General features: G+C 57.0%; 2 protein-coding genes across 6 annotated transcripts in view; one reads left to right on the forward strand and one right to left on the reverse strand.

The window, feature by feature from the left end:
- Positions 1–11,005, forward strand: part of DNAJC11 (DnaJ heat shock protein family (Hsp40) member C11) — a 69,696-nt gene extending 58,691 nt beyond the window's left edge. Inside the window, exons 8-16 of one of the 2 annotated variants that reach the window (XM_029228793.1) lie at positions 867–1,056; positions 1,595–1,680; positions 1,985–2,101; positions 7,078–7,233; positions 8,314–8,383; positions 9,109–9,166; positions 9,295–9,437; positions 10,364–10,493; positions 10,907–11,005. In XM_029228793.1, the coding sequence (XP_029084626.1) occupies positions 867–1,056; positions 1,595–1,680; positions 1,985–2,101; positions 7,078–7,233; positions 8,314–8,383; positions 9,109–9,166; positions 9,295–9,437; positions 10,364–10,493; positions 10,907–10,932 (976 nt within the window). In that variant the 3' untranslated portion in view covers positions 10,933–11,005. Of the gene's footprint in view, positions 1–866; positions 1,057–1,594; positions 1,681–1,984; positions 2,102–7,077; positions 7,234–8,313; positions 8,384–9,108; positions 9,167–9,294; positions 10,494–10,906 lie in introns of both variants that reach the window. The other variant, XR_003794460.1, reaches the window with a different exon arrangement.
- Positions 11,006–12,454: 1,449 nt separating this feature from the next.
- On the reverse strand, positions 12,455–19,087 carry THAP3 (THAP domain containing 3). 4 transcript variants are annotated; one of them, XM_029230538.1, is made up of 6 exons: positions 18,979–19,086; positions 18,504–18,569; positions 16,237–16,429; positions 13,996–14,058; positions 13,545–13,649; positions 12,462–13,310 (listed from the first exon to the last, which is right to left on the reverse strand). In XM_029230538.1, exons 2-6 carry the CDS (start codon positions 18,518–18,520, stop codon positions 13,050–13,052), a joined length of 639 nt encoding a protein of 212 aa, XP_029086371.1. In that variant the 5' UTR covers positions 18,521–18,569; positions 18,979–19,086; the 3' UTR covers positions 12,462–13,049. The 4 variants fall into 4 exon arrangements, with proteins under 4 accessions (XP_029086368.1, XP_029086370.1, XP_029086371.1 ...); XM_029230537.1 differs by lacking the exon at positions 18,504–18,569 and having other exon boundaries at positions 12,461–13,310; positions 18,979–19,087; XM_029230539.1 differs by lacking the exon at positions 18,979–19,086 and having other exon boundaries at positions 18,504–18,814.
- Between the last annotated feature and the right edge of the window lie 412 nt (positions 19,088–19,499).

Consider the following 19,499-nt stretch of genomic DNA (forward strand, 5'->3'; position numbering starts at 1 on the left):
AGTTGATTCCTCATTCGTGTGGCCTTGGGAAGAGGTCTGTGAGCACAGGAGCAAATGTCATCAGAGTTACCACGTGTATTATTATTTTAGGGGCACAAGCGAGGCCTCCAGAGCATAGGAAGGAAACAGGCATCTAGTGTATGACGGCTGTTCGCTGGAGGCAAGCTGCTTGCTCGTCTTAGAGCGGCTTGAGTGAAGTGCTGTGAGTTCCTTTGCTGTTGAAGTGAAATACCCCTTTTTATCCAGAAGATGGGGCTGACTCCCTCGGAAATCAACTTCAGAGACCTTTTGGGGGATGGTTTGCTAGCTTCTCAAGTAGCTTTCGGTCAATACTTTGCAGCCCTGGGTGCACATCAGGATGGAAGGGCAGCTTTGAAAACTGCACTGATGCCTGGGCCCCCACCCAAAAAGAATGACTTCATTGGTCTGGGGTGGGCCCTGGAGAAGGGCTTCTCAAGACTGGCTGCACGTTTGCGTCACCTGGCTAGCTTTTCCCACACCAGGTCTATAAATCAGCACACCTGGGGGCAGGAGCCGACCATCGGTGTTTTCAGATTCACCAGGTGAGTCCAGCGTGCAGCCAAGCTTGGGAACCTCCGCAGGTGGCTCTGACTTGCGACAGGATTGGATCTGCTGGTTTAGGAGCGCAGACATGCAGGTGCCTCTTTGGCTGTAGCTGAAGTTGGAATGGGATGGGGGTGGGGAGTGCCATTTGGCGGGTGGGTAACTGGAGAGATTCCCTGGATCGCGGGCGGGGAGCCGTGGGAGTGATGGCGAGCAGGGTGTGGGCTGGCGGAGAGGACGGGGCCTAGCACGGCTGTGGCCACTGTCATCCAGGACCCTTTCTCTCTGTGTGTCCCCCCCAGCTTTGTGACGACAAACTGTGCCCTGCAGTTTTCATCCCGTGGCATCCGGCCTGGCCTCACCACTGTCCTGGCCCGGAACCTGGACAAGAACACGGTGGGCTACCTGCAGTGGCGCTGGGGCATCCAGTCGGCCATGAACACCAGCATCGTCCGGGACACCAAAACCAGCCACTTCACCGTGGCCCTGCAGGTGAGGACAGCTCCAGGGGGACCCTCCTCCAGCCCCTCTGTGGGCCCCTGACCGCCCTCCCCCTGCTCACACCCAAATCCAGCGCCCACATGGCCAAAGGGCGAGTTCTGTCCACCCACACTCAGGAGTTGAACACTGTTGCTCTCAGGCCCCCACGGGAGCTGTGTTCCAACTGCCCTAAAGCAAAAGGCCTTTTTCACCTTTCTGGTGAGAGAAGCCCACAGAATCGGGGTGGGAGAGAGCCGTGGTCAGTAAGTGGCGCCCCAGCAGAGTCGTGCACGCAGGGGCCACGGTGGCCGGGCAGGAGCGCGGGGAGTCAGCAGCCACCCTTTGGCGGGCAGCCGCTACCCTTGTGAGAGCGCTGGCTCGGTGTGCAGGAGTTTCTGTTTTTCATGGGAAGTCAGAAAATGGTTTTTATTTGAAATCTCCCAGTTTTTAAACATTGGCTACTGGCAAATTTTCACACACTTTGTGGGACAGGGCGACCCTGCTTACTTCAGTCTGAACTGCCTTCTTTCTTCCCTCTGTGTCTCCCCAGCTTGGAATCCCTCACTCCTTCGCGCTGATCAGCTATCAGCACAAATTCCAGGATGATGATCAGACTCGCGTGAAAGGATCCCTTAAGTGAGTCCTGGCCGGGCTGACGCGGGAGCACGCTTGATCTGTGTAGGGGTTTCTGGCAGTGGCGCTGGTTGCTGTAAGCTGCCTGCGGTCGCGCCCAGGGTCCGGTGTCGTGACTCTTCTGTTCATTGACCAGGGGTCAGTGGTGAACGTCCTCCCTGTGGGTGGTTGGCAGGGCAAGAGAGAATTGGGGGTAGGGGCCCCGGCCTCTGGCCCGAGTGGCAGTTGCCCGTGGTGACTGGGAGGGACCCAGGAGGGATCAGAAGCGGAGGGGCCCTTGCTCGCTCACTGCGGTCTGCTCCTGCAGGGCAGGCTTCTTCGGGACGGTGGTGGAGTACGGAGCAGAGAGGAAGATCTCCAGGCACAGCGTTTTAGGTGCAGCTGTCAGCGTTGGAGTCCCGCAGGGAGTTTCTCTCAAAGTCAAGTATGTTGAACTCATCTTTCTGGCCAGGGATTATCTGGCACCTTGTAACTCACCTGGGCTTTACCTACATTAAGGAAGGAGGAGACTTTGCTTTGTGATTCTGTTCTTAGAGATGCGGTTGCTTCTGTCTGGGTGTGTAAGCAAATGTCAAGGAGTCCAGAAGCCCGACGTTCGCTCAGTGAGGTCTGAGTCTCTGCCTCAGAGAACCTCCCTGTGCCCCCCGGCCCGTCTTCCGCCCCGCCTGTCTCTTACCACCCTCTGCCTCCCCGATGGCCCAGGTGCGGGCCCCGCACGCCCACTCTCCCACCCGGCTGTGGCCCTCACAGTGTGACGTGTACTGCGTGGTCACCGGCGCAGCAGCTTCGGGTTCTCTCTACCAGATCCTTCCCGCCTGCACACGGACCCTGTCTCCCCCGCCTGCCGGCCTCGCCGAGCTGCCTCTGGCTTCACCTGACTGGCTGGTTGCCTCTAAGCGGAGGCCCCACTGTCGGGCCCTGGTCGGCCTAGACTTACCCCCCGGCGGTCTGATCTGGCATCCTGGCTTCAGTAGCATCGGGCTCCGGGGACGCTCACAGTTCTAGCTCCAGCTTGGCGCTCCCCACAGGCTTCCAGCTCATAGATCCCTCGTCCTTTCCCAAATCTCTCCTCAGATACCTCACAGCATCCCCATGTCACATCTGCAGCCCCAGTCCTCCCCCTGCCCTCGGTCACATGTGCCCTTCAAAGCCTGCCGTGTCTGGAGTCTCCCCATCTCAGTGCTCAGTGCTCCATCTTTCCATGGGTTCTGTCCAGAACCCTGGAGCTCACCTTCACCACCCTTTCCCCACACTCCGAACTGAGTGTATCTCGGAATCCTCTTGGCTCTCGTCTGAAAGCACATCCTCAATCTGACCATTTCTCACAACCTCTGCGGCCACCGTCTTGTGGAATTACTAGTGTCCTCCTGACCGATCTCCTTCACCCTTGGGACACTTTTCTCCACACAGACAGTCTTTTAAAATCTAAGCCAGTGTATGTCAGCCTTCTGCTTAAAGCTCTCAGCGACTCCCTCGACTCAGGGCAAAAGCCAGAGTCCTCAGGACCCTCTGCGATCTGGCCTCTCACTGTCCTCTCTGCCCCCTGGTCACCCCACTCCAGCCACACTGGCTGCCCCGGGACCACGCCGAGCCTGCTTCTGCTTCTGCTTCTGGGCTTAGCATCTGCCGTTCCTCAGTCCCCGGTAACCACGTGGCTCGTTCCTTCGGTGCCCTCCGGTCTCTGCGCGTGTCACCCGATCGCCCTCATCGCCCTGTGAAAACTTAGCGGCCCTCACCTCACCCCAGACAGGCCATCCATCCCCCGCTGCCCCTCATCAGAAGCGCTTTAACTTAGTCCGTTTAGTTATTATTCTCTGTACTCCTGCCACCTGGAACACAGCCTGGCACTGAAGAGGGACTCGGTGAGCGAGAGGAAGCAGACCACGTCTCAGCCGCGGAGCCGAGGCCAGAGCTGGCATCAGGCACCTCTCCTCTCAGATGAGATTTGAGGACGCCCGAGATTTAATGAAGGGCGCAGGGAGCCGTCTGGTCCCCTGCGTCCCAGTCCCTTCTCCTCCCCACCCCCACGTCGGGACCACCGACGAGGCACAGTTCTCTGCGACTCTGTATCTGCCTTAAACACTCCTCCACTGCAGATGTTACGTGACATGATCTGAATTGAATTCTTATCCCAAGGATGCCACCCTGCCTCTTTGGAAAGAAACATTTTCACTTCAGCCAGGTTTCCTGTTACCAACAGGCTGAATTGTCCAAATTGTATTGGTAAATAAACCAAAGTTTTACTAGAAGGCACCTCAGGTCAGCAATTGCTAACTTTTATGTTCTGTTTATTTGATGAATCACGGTAATTGCTGAACGTTCAACCAACCTTACAGGAAAACTGTGGAGGAAAATTCCACTGGATCATGACATATAATACTTTTTATATATTGCTTGATTTGATTTGCTGTTCTCTTACTAAGAATTTTTGAATCTATATTTTTAAGGGATGCTGATTATAATTTTCTTTTTATCATATATTTGTCAGGTTTTGGACTGAGTTATGCCAGCCTGATAAAATGAGTTAGGAGTTGTTCCCTCCTCTATTTTCTGAAAGAATTTGTGTAAGAATGGTATTTTTTTTCCCCTATGTTTCATAGAATTTACCAGTGAAATCAACTGAGCCTGAATTTTCTTTGTAGGAGTATTTTTGATAATGAATTCAATTTATTTTATAAATATAGGGCTCTTCTAATTTTCTGTTTCATCTTTTTTTTCTTCCAGTTTATTGAGATATAACTGACAATACAGCATTATATAAATTTAAGGTGCACAGTATAATGATTTGACTTACATACATCATGAAATGATTATCACATTACGTTTAGTGAACATCTACCATCTCATATAGATACAGAATTAAATAGAAAAAACAATTTTTTTTCCTTGTGATGAGAACTGGTAGGATTTACTCTCTCTGTTTCATCCTATGTCAGTGTTGTTAATTTGTGTTTTTCAAGGGATTTGTCCATTTCATCTGTGTCAAATTTGTTAGCATGAAGTTGCTCTTAATACCCCCTTATCCTTTTGATGTCAGTAGTTATTTATAGATGATGTCTCTTCATTCCTAATGTTGCTAATTTGTGTTCTTTCTACATTTTTCTTAATCAGTCTAGCTAAGGCACTTCACGTGTCAAAGAACCAGCTTTTGGTTTCTTTCATTTTCTCTGTTTATCATCTGTTTTCTTTTTTTAAATAAATAAATGATTTATTTATTTGGGTCTTCGTTGCTGCACAGGCTTTCCATAGTCACGGCGAGCGGGGGCTCCTCTTCATTGCGGTGTGCAGGCTTCTCATTGCGGTGGCTTCTCTTGTTGCAGAGCACGGGCTCTAGGTTCGTAGGCTTCAGTAGTTGTGGCACGTGGGCTCAGTAGTTGTGGCGCGCAGGCTCCGTAGCTGTGGCACACGGGCTTACTTGCTCCGCGGCGTGTGGGATCTTCCCAGACCAGGGCTCTAACCCGTGTCACCTGCATTGGCATGTGGATTCTCCACCACTGTGCCGCCAGGGAAGCCCCTGTTTATCTGTTTTCTATTTCATTGATTCATGATCTTTATAAGAAAGCACCAAGCTGTGTTCCAGAGTAGCGGCTTCATCTCACTTTCCCACCAGCAGCTCCGAGAATTCGTTGCTTCACATCCTCCCCAGCCCTTGGTAGGGTCGTTTTTTTTTAGTGTCGGCTGTTTTAGCAGATCATTGTGGTCTTGATTTGCATTTCCCTCATATCTAAGATACTGAGCGTCTTTTCATGTGCTTATTTGACATCCATTTCTTTTTTTTTAGTGACATCTCTATTCACATCTTTTGTCTGTTTTATTATTGGGTTGTTTGATTTCTTGTTTTAGTTTTGAGTGTCTATCAGTTCTGGAGTTGCTTTCATTATTATTGAAGTGTCCCATCCCTGGGTATAGAATTCAGGGTTAACAGAGTTCTGTCTCAGTACTCTCAAGGTGTTCTGCTGTCTTCTGGCTCCCTTTGTTCCTGACAAGTTGTTGGTCATTTGAAACATACCCTGCATGTAATGTGTGTGGTTTTTTTGGTTTTTTCCTGGCCACTCAACTTTTTCACTTTTGTTTCTCAGCACTTTGACTGCTGACCTACATGTGGTTTTGTTGTATTTATGCTGCTTGGGGTTTGCTAAATTTCTTGCATCTGTAAATCTATGTATGTATTTGTGTAAAATTATCAAATTTGCACCTTTTAGGCCACTTAATTCTTTAAATATTTAATATTGAACATCTGCCCCATCCTCCCCTCTCTGGGGCCCTAATTACTCGTGTGCTAAACCTCTGGATGTCGCCTCACACGTTTCCGAGGCTCTGCCCATTTGCTGTCAGTCCTTTTTCTCTTTGTTCTTCATATTGGATCGTTTATATTAATCTATAAATTCACTGACTCTTCTCTCATATCCAGTCTGCTGTTAAATCATCAGTGAATACTTTATGTCTTCGAGCAGAGTTAAAATAGTTGCTTTAAAATCCTATCTGCTGGTTCCAACATCTGGGTCATCTGGGGTCGGTCTCTGTTCGTTTTCTTTTTCTCTCTTTGTATTTGGTTACGTAGAGTAGTCGGTATTGTATTCTGGGTATTGCAAACAATATATTGTAGAAATTCTATTTTCTGTTATGTTTTTCCAAAAAGCATTGTCTTTTTTTCCTTTTAGAAGGTCCTTAACTTGACTGAAGTCAGACTGCAAACTCGGACTCACCTGTGTGGCGGCCACTGGTAGACCAGGGCTCAGCTGGAGACCTGTGGCACATTTATACACAGAACCTGGGACTCCCCACCTGGGACTTTCCTTTTGGGGGACCCCCTCTTCCCAGCTGCAATGGTTGCCCCAAACTCTGAGGTCTGGTTCTTCAGTCCAATAGGACTGCAGATTTCTTTCCAGTTTTAATCATCCATATGGTACAGACTGAGAATTGCCCTCAGGCTAAAAGCTGTTTTTAAAAAAATATCAGGAAATTCACCAGTGCCGTTCAGTTCTTCTGCCCTTGATTGCTATCCAGTCCCTGAAGGTGTTTGTTATGTGTGATCCAGAGTTTACAGTTGATGTCTGTGGGATGATTGGTCCAGTAGGAACTACTCGGCCATCACTGAAAGCAGAAAGGACCCCTGGAGGAGCGGCCACTCCTGTCTCCTCAGGCCACGGTTACTTTGGTCGGGCGTTAGTCTGTTGCTTGTGGTCAGCAAGTAGTGAGACCTTTCTTCCGTCACTTACGTCAGATCCAGCGGCTAAACCTTGGGACAGGGGACCACGCGGGAGTGGACTTTGAAGCATCAGGCTCTCCTCCTCCTCCTGGAGTCCCGTGTATTGAGAGGTCCTCTTCCTGGGGCTGAGACCCCATTCCCTTCCCTGGGAACCTGGCTCATGTGGGTGTTCGGCTTTGTTCTGTTTTCAGGTTAAACAGGGCCAGTCAGACCTACTTCTTCCCCATTCACCTGACGGACCAGCTGCTCCCCAGCGCCGTGTTCTATGCCACCGTGGGGCCCCTCGTGCTCTACTTCGCTCTGCACCGCCTGGTCATCAGACCCTACCTCAGGGCTCAGAAGGAGAAGTGAGTTCACAGCACGTGGCGGGGACACCACTGAACCGCACTGTGCTCGGCTTCCTCGTCTGTAACGTGGAGGTGGCAGAAGCTACCCCGCAGGGCTGTTCGGGGAACACACGCGCTGGTCCGTGTACGGTGCTTATTACCACGGTGTCTGGTCCGCAACACGTCCTCAGTAAATGTTAACTAGTTCTTGTCGTTAGTTCATAGTAGTACTACTGTTAACCCACATTTCCTACTTTCAGAAAGAATTAGAGTTAGTTTACAAAACTGTTGGGACTATAAACCATGACCACAGAAATGACAAGTTTTCCTTTTTCTCATTCTAACCATTTCTTTTCCTGGCACTGAATTCAGGAGGATTGGGTTCTGAGTTCTTACATACAAGGCATGCATTAACTATAGTCTTAGAAGTCATCGAGATATAATTTATTTTGCAGTTTCTTATAGATAAGCCATTAGCATAACATTAAATCTGAGAGGTGGTTTAGATTTGTTACTATATAATGATCTAATTTAATAACTCGTTGAGCTTAGAGAATCTGGGAGAAAGGCATGACTCTCCTCTTGGGGCCCCTCTAGCCTTTGACTCATTAGAGCTCAGGGTTCTAATGCCTCAGGAGACTTCAGGCTTGGAGCAGAGAATGTGCTGGGTCAAGTCTGATGGGACAGGCGTGTGCTGCCCTGGCAAAGTACATGGATGTGTCTAAGGTAGTATGCAGTGTCCCTGTCAAAAGGGTCATGTGATGATGCCAGGTTGGTGGCATCTCCTGTGATTCTCACCTTCTCTGCTGACCCCTTTCCTGTGATTCTTGCCGTGTGGAGCCCTCCTCCCACAGTGCTGGGTTTCCCATGTGCTCTGCGGAGGAGGTCGGGGAGAGCCGTCTGGGGACAACAGGGAAGCCACACAGGTCTGGGATGAACAGATTTACTTGAGCTCGTCTTGGAAATACTGTTTGAAGTTCTAGAACGGGGAGCTCAGTAAGATCACAGGCTGTTTGCAGGCGCAGGCCGAGCCAGGGGCCCTGTTGTCTCCCTGCCGCTAACGCCGCGCTCCTCGCGTGCGGCTTCTTTTTCTCGCATTAGGGAGCTGGAGAAGCAAAGGGAAAGCACAGCCACCGACATCCTGCAGAAGAAACAAGAGGCAGAAGCTGCTGTAAGTGCTGCATCACCATCACCCTGCAGGTCCTTTGCTCCGTGGCTTCTGGGACTGTTCTGCCTGTCGTGCAGGGCACAGGCCGCTCTTTTCAAGCCCATGCTTCTTAAGCCAGGGCTGTGGGGGGAAGTGCTTCACACCCTGTATGCTGGTCTCAGGGGCCTCAGGTCTCAGGCTTTTCTTCCCCAACAACTTCCTTGGTCATTTAGTCTTTATTTTTGGCTGCATTGGGTCTTGGTTGCTGCACGCCGGCTTTCTCTAGTTGCAGAGAGCGAGGGCTGCTCTTCGTTGTGGTGCACGAGCTTCTCACTGCCGTGGCTTCTCTTGTTGCAGAGCACGGGCTCTGGGCACGCAGGCTTCAGTAGTTGTGGCTTGCGGGCTCAGTAGTTGTGGTGCACGGGCTTCAGTAGTTGTGGCACACGGGCTTAGTTGCTCCGTGGCGTGTGGGATCTTCCCGGACCAGGGCTGGAACCCGTGTCGCCTGCATTGGCAGGCGGGTTCTTCACCACTGCCCCACCAGGGAAGTCCCGTAAGAGGGTTTTTTTAAGTGGTGGGGATTGTCCTCTTCCTTCCCTTTGAGTGAATTGTTTTTCCATGACCTATGATAGCAGTGATGTCCAGGAGAAACGGACAGTGGATGGGGCAGGCACTGGGCACGCAGCCGTGGCTCTCAACAGAGGTGGAGCCCAGGGAGGCCCTGAGGGTGGCATCCTTGTTCTTTGCAGGTTCAGCTGATGCAGGAATCTGTCCGAAGAATAATCGAGGCCGAAGAGTCCAGAATGGGTAAGGAGGCCTGGCCTCTTCGGGGACGGGGTGGGCGCTGGGGTCTCACAGGAGCGTGTGGTCCCTGCAGCCCGGCCGCACAGGGGCCGCCCGCCACGGCCGCCCCCCCTGACCGGGCCCGTCCTCAGGGCTCATCATCGTCAACGCCTGGTACGGGAAATTTGTCAACGACAAGAGCAAGAAGAGCGAGAAGGTGAAGGTGATTGACGTGACTGTGCCCCTGCAGTGCCTGGTGAAGGACTCCAAGCTCATCCTCACGGAGGCCTCCAAGGTGGGCGCTCGGGGGCCCCGGGGTTCAGGCAGGAAGGGCGTCTGGGGAAGAGGGACGGACGGCAGCCCCTCAAAGGGGCCGTTTCACTGTAGCAGAACCTCGCGTGCTGCCACACTCACTGCCGGGTGCTGCCCAGCACCCAAGTTACAGCCACACTGGAGCCTTTGACTTCCATCTGTTCATCTGTTCGTTGCCAGGTATCATTGAGCCCCTACCGTGCGCCAGGTACACCAGCAAGCAAAGCATACCTCCTGCCCCCAGGAGCACACACTCTGCTTATGCCTTGCCTCGTTCCAGAAGGAGCGTGAGGTCGCCCGTAGCACGTTCGAGGCTCGCGGTGGGGCCCGGGGCGTGGGTGATGGAGGCGAGTTACAGCGCAGAGGAGCTCAGGCCAAAGAGCCCTCGTTCCCTGAACAGGCTGCTAGCCCCCCCACCTCGGCGGGGCTTCTGTGAAGACAGAGGTGCCGTTAGTGTGGCAGAAGGGGCCTATTGGGAGGGCGACGTCTAGGACTCAACAGGCAGCTTTTTTTTTTCTTTTTTTTTTGCGGTACGCGGGCCTCTCACCGTTGTGGCCTCTCCCGCCGCAGAGCACAGGCTCCGGACGCGCAGGCTCAGCGGCCATGGCTCACGGGCCCAGCCGCTCCGCGGCATGTGGGATCTTCCCGGACCAGGGCACGAACCCGAGTCCCCTGCATCGGCACGTGGACTCTCAACCACTGCGCCACCAGGGAAGCCCAACAGGCAGCTTTTTGAAATTCTCATTTCTTTTCCTCAAGCTCCCAAGTTTGCATCTTCTGTGGGCCGCTCCCGAGGGCAAGTCCAGGCCCTTCCACGCTGCTCCTCCAGCTGGCGGCAGACGGCAGCGCTGCTGGGCTTTAAACCACCGCCTCGAGTGAGAATCTGTCTGCTCTGTCTGCTCGTTACAGGCCGGGCTGCCTGGGTTCTATGACCCGTGTGTGGGCGAAGAGAAGAACCTGAAAGTGCTTTACCAGTTCCGAGGTGTCCTGCATCAGGTGATGGCGCTCGACAGCGAGACGCTCCGGATACCAAAGCAGTGTGAGTAGCTGCCCCTGGCCGTCACCCGCCCTGTGCCCGGGCCTCGGGAGGCCCTCGGGGGGCTCCGAGTGAGGGGCGACAAGCGCCTTCCCCCTGTCCTCTGCCGGGGAGCAGCAGGCTTGGGCCTCGCGACCTGCTCGGAGCCGGGAAGCGACGCCCCGAGGGAGGGGTCAGCCCTCTCCCAGGTGGAATTAGAGTGAGCTCTGTGCTTGGAAACTGCAGCTCTGGCGGCTGCGTGGGAAGCAGACGCAGCTGCTCGTTTGCGTGCTGAACCAGGCGATTGTCAGCAGCTTGTACTCCGCTCAGCTGCAGGCCGGCAGCCTCTGGTCTGGTGATGGCCAAACCCCCGAAGTGGAAAGAAGGCGTGGAAGCAGTTGCCTTCGGACGCCCTGAGTTTGTCTTTTCTTTTACAGCTCACAGAATTGATACCGATGGATAAACTGCTTGAGAAACCAGATTTAAACGAGGCTACAAAAAAACCTTTCCCTGGGAGTCTACAAATTTGGAAACAGGAAAAAACTCCAGACGTTAGATGTGTTGATTTTGTATTTCTGTAGAAGGTGGCACTGTATCAATTATGTGAAGGGACCCGCAGGCACCCCGCTTTCCGGGTGCTGTCGGTAGGACTGAGGCAGCCCCACCTGGACCGGAACCACAGCACGGCCCGTGTCTGTTCCCAAGGATCATGTCCTGCCAGGAAGGGCCCTGGGCCCCTGGAGCCTCCAAGGTCCCTCCCCAGGTTCCTCAGCACGTGTGCCGGCTGCAACCCCCCAGTAGCTCTTGGTCTGCCGTGAGGTACTTATGAACACCTCGCCCTCACGCATAGGACTGTGAACTACTTTTCCTGAAATCCACACTGAACGTGGAAAACGAAATGGAAGGAAGGAGTCCCCACGAGCAGAATCTCCAAATCAAGTGAGCACCTGTTCGGTCAGCTTCCTGAGAACCACCTTTTCCTGCTGAAATATCACTAAGTGAATCTGGAGAGGATTGTGTGGGTTTATAAATCTGCTTTTTATCTGAGAACAAATGATTTTGGAAATTAGTCTCTTTTTTTCCCCTCCCAGGACTGAAGCCATTCCACTGGCACCTGGCTTGGGACAGAGGGTGGAACTCCAGGTCCCAGGAGCCACCCGTGTCCTCGCGGGAAAACGCGATGCCTCCCGCCCCGCCCCACACAGCTCAGCCCCACTAGAGCGCGGGGTTCAGGAGGAGAAGGGGACGCAGGGCTCCGGCGGGCGCCGCTCCTGCTCGCCGCCAGGAGGCGGCGCAGCTGCTCCCACGCCTGGCCAGTCCAGCTCTTCCTCACCGGGACCCCTTTTTGGGTGTCTGCTCCCAGGACCCCCCTCCTTCACTTGCCTCTTTTGTGGATGCATAACATTTCAGGACCAGGAGCCTCCTGCACAGCCTGGCCTGTGAACAGTTACCGGAGGAGCAGAGCCCTGGCTGGTGGTGGTTCTGACAGCCTCTCCGCAGCTACTGTCAAAATCAGGCTTCACTCCTGACGTTGGTACCGGAGAAATCACTCATAACCCCCTTCCTCCACTTTTAAAACTCAGTTCAGGTTGTCCAGTTCTGTACTATTTACCTATCTCCACTTTAAAAAGGTTTCCTGCGAGCTGCCGCTCTGAATGTACATCATGCAATAACTGTCGCGTTAGCGGAGTGCGACCTCGGCCGCAGCCTGTGTCCCTGCCCGGCGGGCGGGTCACTGTACAGGGGACACTCTCTTACCACAATAAACCTTTCCTGAAAGCCAGGGGCAGTGTTTCGGAGCGTCTGTGTTCGCGTCAGGAGTGAGCGAAATGAGGGATGTGCCCCCTCCTCACAAGCCTCGTGCCGCCCTTTATGCCTACGTTCAAACCATGGTTTGAACCACGGGGATCAGTTTTCTGTGTCACACATTTGCCTGAGAAACAGAGTCCAAGTTAGGAGATCACATAGGCCAGGATTCCTGTTTTCTTTAAAGGCACCTTTTTTTTGGTAGTCAGAGCTGGTCACGCCCTGCTGGCTCTTCAACAGGAAACAGGCAGGCAGTGTCAGAAGCAGCCAGGCACGGCAGGAGAGGGAACCTCAAGCCAGCGCTCCCTTGTTCTTAAATAAAGGAGGAAACGCGCAGCGCGATGTAGGAAGACACTTTATTACGTTGCTCACTCACACCTGGCCGGGCAGGGAGGCGCTCCCAGGGCAGAAGCCAGCCTCAGCCACTTAGAGAGCCGGCCGTCCAGGCGACAGGGGGCCACTCGCTGCCTTGGAGAGTGCCAGCGCCCTACGGCCCCCCTGGGCCCAGCTGCCCCTCAAGGAAACGCGTTTCCTCCCCTTTGGGGAGGGTCAGCCACACTGGCCCAAGATGGCTGCTCAGGCTGTTGGTTCCAAGGATGCTCGCCCAGCTTGTGCTCACGGCCCCGCCCCTCCCAGCCTGAGGCTACTACAGTTCACAATAGGTGGAACCCGGCGAATGTCAGGGCAGGACTGAAAGGTCCGCCCACGGCCAGAGCCCCTGAGACCACTGCCCCTCCTCCCGGCCGCTCCGCGGAGAAGGCCCATCTGGCGGGCTCAGCTCTGCTGCCCCGGCCACAGCCTGGCCTGGAGTCCCGGCTGCCCCACGCCGCAGGCACGCAGGCGACTGGACATCTTCCTCATCACCAGCCTCTGGGCCTTCAGGCGCCTGCGGAGCTTTTCATTTTCCTTTAGCGTCAGGAAGAGTTTTTTCTTCAGAGCGTCTAAGTCCAAAAGGGCGTAGCTGTGATCGGACGGCTGCGTGGGGCTGGCCGGCTGACCAGGGACCCCAGTGGCTTCCGGTCTGTGTAGCGGGACCTGAGGACAGAGGTCAGTGAGAGACAAGCAGCGGCCAGGGCGGCAGGACGCACTTCCCCAAGCCCTCCCGAAGCCCAGAGCTGCCCAGTCGCAGCTAAGTTCACGGGTGAGGTCTGAATCCAGGCTACACGTCGTGGTGCTCTGGTTCAGGCACGTTTTCTTCCTTCTGTTTGAAGCAAACCCCCTCGAGCTGAGACCAGCCACGCGCTGCCTTCGCACCTGGCCCGGCCTCACCTGTGCTCCGGGGCCTCCACCGTCCGGGGGCAGCTGCGGCGCTTCGAGCGTCGTGTCCACCTTCCTCCCTGGGCCACCCTCCCCGGCCCCCGTCTCAGGGAGGACCTGGGAACGACAGGGCAGAGGAGGCCACTGACTGACGCAGAAGCGGATCCTCCCCAGCTGTTACTTGTCTGTCCCGCCAGTGGTCCCCGCACACCACCCGGGGGCAGCCGGGGCGCCTGCAGAACAGCCAGCCTCCTCCACGGCCTGGGGTCAGACCCTTAGACACGGAGCAGAAGCCAGACGTGACCAGCTGCCACTGCTTGATATTGAACAGGAAGAAGGCGGCACGGAAGGCTTTGGCTTTCCCTTTTCTAGGAAACGAGAGAATCCAAACCCAGCAGGCCAGCCTGGAGGGCAGGTGCAGCGGCTCAGTCCGAGCGCTCGGTGACCAGCAGGGCAGACTCACCTTTCCCTTCTCAGAGGCAGCATCTCCACTCGGGCCGGCAGGGTCTGTGTTCTCCCTCACCAGCTGCAAAAGACACGGAGCTGCTGCAGACGGGCCCCGGGGTACGGGCAGGAGGTCCGCGCCCCGAGAGCCCGCGCCAGGCCTCGTGCGTCTTTGTCCTCACGCTCCGCCGGCTGAGGCTCAAGTAAACTGCGCCCTGAACCCAGCCCAGCTCTCCTCTCACCATCCCCGGCTCCCTTCCTTCTCCGAAGGTGTTCCTAATCTCGGGTCAGAGGCCCGGTGAAGCCAGGGACCTGTCTGATTTGTACGTGTTGCCCCAGGGCCTGGCACTCTTCAAGGTGCACAGTAGGTGACTCAGAGTGGCAGCCACATAGTGGGAAACATCCAGCTCAGAGCCTGCAGCCCCCAGACCTCATCAGAGCTGAGCTGGGGCCGCGGGCGCCAGAAACAACTCTCCCCACCCCTAGGCACCGGAGGCGCCAAGGAGCAGGGCCACCGACGCCCCCCCCAGCTGTTAACCTGTAATCGCTGACTTCAGGGCGAGCAGTTTACCACAGATGCGTGACAGTAAGCACACTGATTGAATGGGATGGGGTGTGGGGTTCCTAAACAGCGGACATAAGTTTCAGGTCAGCAAAATGAGTAAGTCCTAGAGCCCCGTGGTGCGTGCGACGCCTGTGCCTACAGTCAACGATACTGTTGTGCACTTCAAAGTGTTAAGAGAACAGATCTCATGTCAAGCGTTCTTACCACAAGGCAATGTGCATATAAAATGAAAGGCCTTCCATGTTTAAAAGAAAAAACCCAAAACTCGTGCATTAAGCACCTACTCGGTGCCGGGCAACGTTCTGGACGTTGGCAATAAAAGCTGCGGAGCAGAGCCCGGCCCGCATGGAGCCTCCACTGGGGCAGGTGCTCACAGGTGCCAGAGAGAGCGAGGGGCAGGACAGGAAGGACAGCAGCGGGGGCTCCTACAGGCACTGGGAGCCTGGACTTGGGGAGGGGGAGGCCAAGAGACCGGGCAAAGGGAAGATCGAGGGCAGGGCGCTCCGGGCGTGTTTGCTGGCAAGTGGCAGACGGCCGCGCCTGCCTTTCCCTGCACCCTAGAACTCAGGGTTCCCATCAGCTCCCTCCCTCTCGTTCCCAATAAAAACAAACCAACACGGTACCTTCGGGCCTCGTGTGTGTTCTACTGCTACTCTGCCTCCCCGGCTCCAGTGGGCGCCCAGCTCGGGCCCTCCCTCTGAGACTGGGTGTACGGCAAGGGTTTACTATGATTCGCTATGATCCCCTCACAGCTTCGAGCTTCAACTGTCCTGCCGTGAGCCCTCCTGAGCCAAACCCGCACATCCTGCCCCACCAGACACGTCCTCCTCCGCGTCCCATCGGGAAGCCAAACTCAACGTGCACAGGACTGTTTCCTCAGGGAATCTGGGACCCCCGGTCCCCGGGGGCCCAGAGCCTTGCTCTCCCGGACCACCTCCCTCTCAGCCCACCAGGGCTGCAGAGTCGGCCCGCTCCATCCCCCTCTCATCGCAGCACCCACCTTTGGCTCAGGCCCCTGTGACTGCCCTCACCTGCGAGGCCACAGTGAACTCCGAACCAGCTGCCAGCCAGGGGGACCTTCCAAAGCCATGTCCCTGCCCACGGGCCTCACCCAGAAACCTACCACCTGTCCACGCCCGTCACCAACCGGCCCCGGCGCCCTCCGACCAGCCTGAGCCGCCGCCGCCGCTGAGTGCGCCCAAACCCCTGCCACCGCCAGCCTCTGCCCCGCGTCCCCGTCCCCACCAGCGCTCCGCCTGCATCGTCCTCCGGCGCCCCGGACAGGGCTCCGAGCCGGCGCGGAGCAGCCACGGGAGGACCTTAACGGGGACCTGGCGGGTGGCAGGTCCTCGGCCACAGGCCCCCGAGCCCGGGCTGGCAACGAGCAAGAGGCGGACGAGGTCTGAGTGTGGCGCGGCCAGGAAGGTCTCCGCCGCCCTCGAGCCCACGGAAGGACGGAGCTCTCGGCACCCCCGGCCATCAGCTGCTTCCACGGCATCTGCCGCGAAGCGCGACTTATTTTCAAAACAGCTTTAAATTGCGACTTCCCTAAAGCGCAGGGCAGGGCCTGCTGGGCTCCAGACGCCGAGGCCTGCCAGCACTGCCCTGGCTGCAGTCCTCGGCCTCTGCTCTCCCCGCAAACGCCACCTGTGCCCTGCGCGCAACCCACCGCCGGGGCCCCGCGGCCGCGCGCACCTGTGGGGGGCCCTGGAAGGCGAACACCGTGGGCACCGCGTTGTGCTTCAGGTTCTTGCGGTTCCCAAAGGCGCTGAAGCACTCGGGCCGGAAGTGCTCGGAGCAGATGACCGTGTGCTGCTTGGGCTCGAAGTCGCCCCGGCCGATGTTCAGCACCCATTCCTTCAGCAGCTCCGGGCGGCTGAACGGGAACCTGGGGGCACAGCAAGGAGGCGCGAGGGATTCACGGCACTGAACGCAGCAGCACTTCAGGGTCCCAGGGGCCTTTCACATCCCCACACGGCATTTTACTGGACAGCCTGGAAACGTCAGTAGCCTCGTTCTGTTAAACCACATCTACTTTGCCGTCGCGGCTGCAGGCGGCATCCTGAGACCGTAAACGTGGCCAAAGAGCCCAAGCAACCTGCTCCCCGAGCCACATCTGCCAGGTAGGCCACCAGGTGGGCCTCCATTCCGGCTCCGGTGCTGGGGAAGCAGGAGTGGGAGAGACAGCCCCGCCCTCACGGAGCCTACATTCTAGAACAGGGAGACAGCCGGTCCACCAGGCAGACACAGACCGTGCAGGAAGAAAGAGTAGGACGTGGGGCAGGCCACCTGAGAGGTGACATCGGAGCAGAGGCTGCAGGAAGTGGGACAGAGAGCCATGCGGCATCAGGAGGAGGAGCAAGCACGAAGGCCCCGCAGGCGCGAGGGGGTTGCGGGCCTCGCCTCGGGCAGGAGGGCTTTCCCAGAGGCTCTGGCAGAGGGTGGCAGGTGAGTCCGCCTTGGCTGTTGTAGGAGGGCCCCAGGTGGCTGGGATCAGGGTGTCAGCAGGAGGGGGTGATGAGCAGGCAGATCTGGGATGTACTGTGAAAACCAGGCAGTAAGGTTTGCCTGTGGGCCGTGCAGCAGAGGAGGGAGTTTCATGTACTAAGACTGTGGGGGAGTGCGAGGGGCAGCTCTGGGGGGTCAGCAGCTTGGTTTTCTATGTCAGATGTTAAATTTGAGGTGCATTTTACATGTCTGAGTGCTGAACGAGTGGCAGGTGGGCATGCGTGTCTGGAGATGTCACTGTGGGCCCGTGCCCAGGTAAGGGTGGCAGAGCCATGAGCCTGAGATGGGCACCCTGGGGAACGAGCATGGACAGGGACAAGGCAGGGGCATGGCCCGAGCCCTGAAGTGCTCCAGCGTCTGTCTGGTGTTGGAAATGAGCAGGATCCAGCCAAGGGGACTCAGAAGGGACACTGTGACAAAGAAGGAGGCCGAGAGGTGTCCTAGAAGCCAGGTGGGAGGGGGTCTCAAGGCGTCAGCAGTCAGTTGCGTCACAGGCTGCAGAGAGACCAAGTCAAATGAGGATGCGCCACTGCACGGGGCATCGTAGGGGCCACAGGGGACACGACAGAGCTCATTTGTGGGAATGGTGGGGGTGAGAGTCTGACTGGAACGGGAGAAAACCAGAGGCAACGCCACCCCCAGGTACATACCCGACTGACACCTATGGATACAGGTGCTGGAAGGCAAGACCCAGCAACAATGTGCAGAGCCATGTGCCCGTAATGGCCAAAGAAGAGAGGCACCCAAATGCCCTTCAACTATAGAACACGTCAATTCTGGTAAACACCTTCCTAAAACACTATGCAGCAATGAAAAGGATGAGCTGCTGCTGCCAGCAACATGGAGGGCTCACAGGCACAATGTAAGCAAAGCACAGGAAAAAGTACCGCCTGTGATTCCATTCAGTGAGGTTCCAGACAGGCCAAAGCAGTCCGCCTTACCCTTGGGCACTGGGAGGATGAGGGGCTGGAAGGGGGAGCGGTTGGGGTCTCCTGGGGGCTGTGATGTTCTAAATTCACGGCGGTCACACGGGCTGTTCGCTTTGTTAAACTGGTTGGGCTGTGTGCTCATGATTTGTGCACTTTTCCGTCTGTGTGTTACATCTCAAGAGACACATTCACTTCGAAAAAGAAAACCCTTAATAGGAGGAGAGGAAGTGGAGACTGGAGAGCGGCAGCCCTTTGGAGTCCCGCTCTAAACAGGGCAGAGGAAGGCGCCGTGGCTGGAACCTAAAAGAAAGCGTGCGACACTCGACCGATGGGTAGGCGGCCGTTCACTCGGCCGGTCCGGCATGCGGGGCGCGCAGGGACTGACTCCAAAAGCTCCGCCGTCCTCCCGGGGCTCCCGCAGAGCCCTAGGTCCCGGCCCCGCGCGCCCACCCGCTGGAACGTACTCATTCCTCCTCCCCACCCTTCCTTCCCGGCATGAGGCCCGGAGATGTGAGCACCGCACACCTGAGAGACGTCAGCATCGCTCATCACGCAGCAAATACTGAACACCTACTACGTTCCGGGCAGCATCTGAGAACGAGATACAGTCCCCGGGCCGCGGAGGGGACGCACACCAAGTAACCGCAAGGGCGCAGCGCTGAGCGCGCCCCAGGACCGCCACGGCCTCCCCCGCGCGCGGCTCCCCGGACCGGCGGGAGGCTGTGCGCCGGAGGGCAGGTTACTCAGCCTCTCCGACCGTCTCCCCGCGCGCCCAGGCGGCCGAGGCGGGGCCGGGCTTCCCGGGCTGGGACCTCGCCGGTCCCCGGGCCGCCGCCCCTCCGCGAAGGGCTTGGCCGCACGCCCTCGGGCCTCCCAGGGACCGGGCAGCGGCCCCGGCGTCCCCACCCCCCGCGCGCCAAGCCTGGGGCTCCGGCGGGGGCCGCGGCCTCCGGCCCGGGCGAGGCGAGCCCTCGCGCCCCCCGGCGCCCCCACCCCTCACCGGTGGAAGGTGAGCTGCTTCCTGCGATTGCTGTAGCGGTTGCAGCACTGCCGGGCCGCGCACGACTTCGGCATCTCCAGACACCAGGCCCGACTGCCCCTAACAAAGATGGCGGCGGCGGGGCTTGAGGGAGGGGCAGGGACACTAGGAGGGGCGGGGTCATGGGACGGGGCGGGACTGGCGAGTGGAGGTGGAGCGAACGGGGCGCGGCCAGTAGGAGAGGAGGGGCCTGCGGGAGGGGCGGGGAGGGGCGGGGAGGGGAGGGGCGGGGAGGGGAGGGGCGGGGCCAGCAAGGAGGCTGGCAAGTGAAGGCGAGCCGGCCTCTGCTCCGCGGCCAGCAACTCGCGCAGTGCCCGCGACCCGCGTCAAGGGGTGCTTCTGGGCCCAACTCAGGCCCAACACCCCCAACTGGGCTGGCCGGTGCAGGTTTCACCCCGGTTCGCTGAAGCCCGTCACCTTCACCTCCTTGCTTTGGAGCCTCACACCCACCCACAGTCTTGGACAAGGCTCACCACCCACTT

Source organism: Monodon monoceros, unplaced genomic scaffold (genome assembly GCF_005190385.1).
Source record: "Monodon monoceros isolate NGI ecotype Baffin Bay Population unplaced genomic scaffold, NGI_Narwhal_1 Super_Scaffold_18, whole genome shotgun sequence".
NCBI classification, from domain to species: Eukaryota; Metazoa; Chordata; class Mammalia; order Artiodactyla; family Monodontidae; genus Monodon; species Monodon monoceros.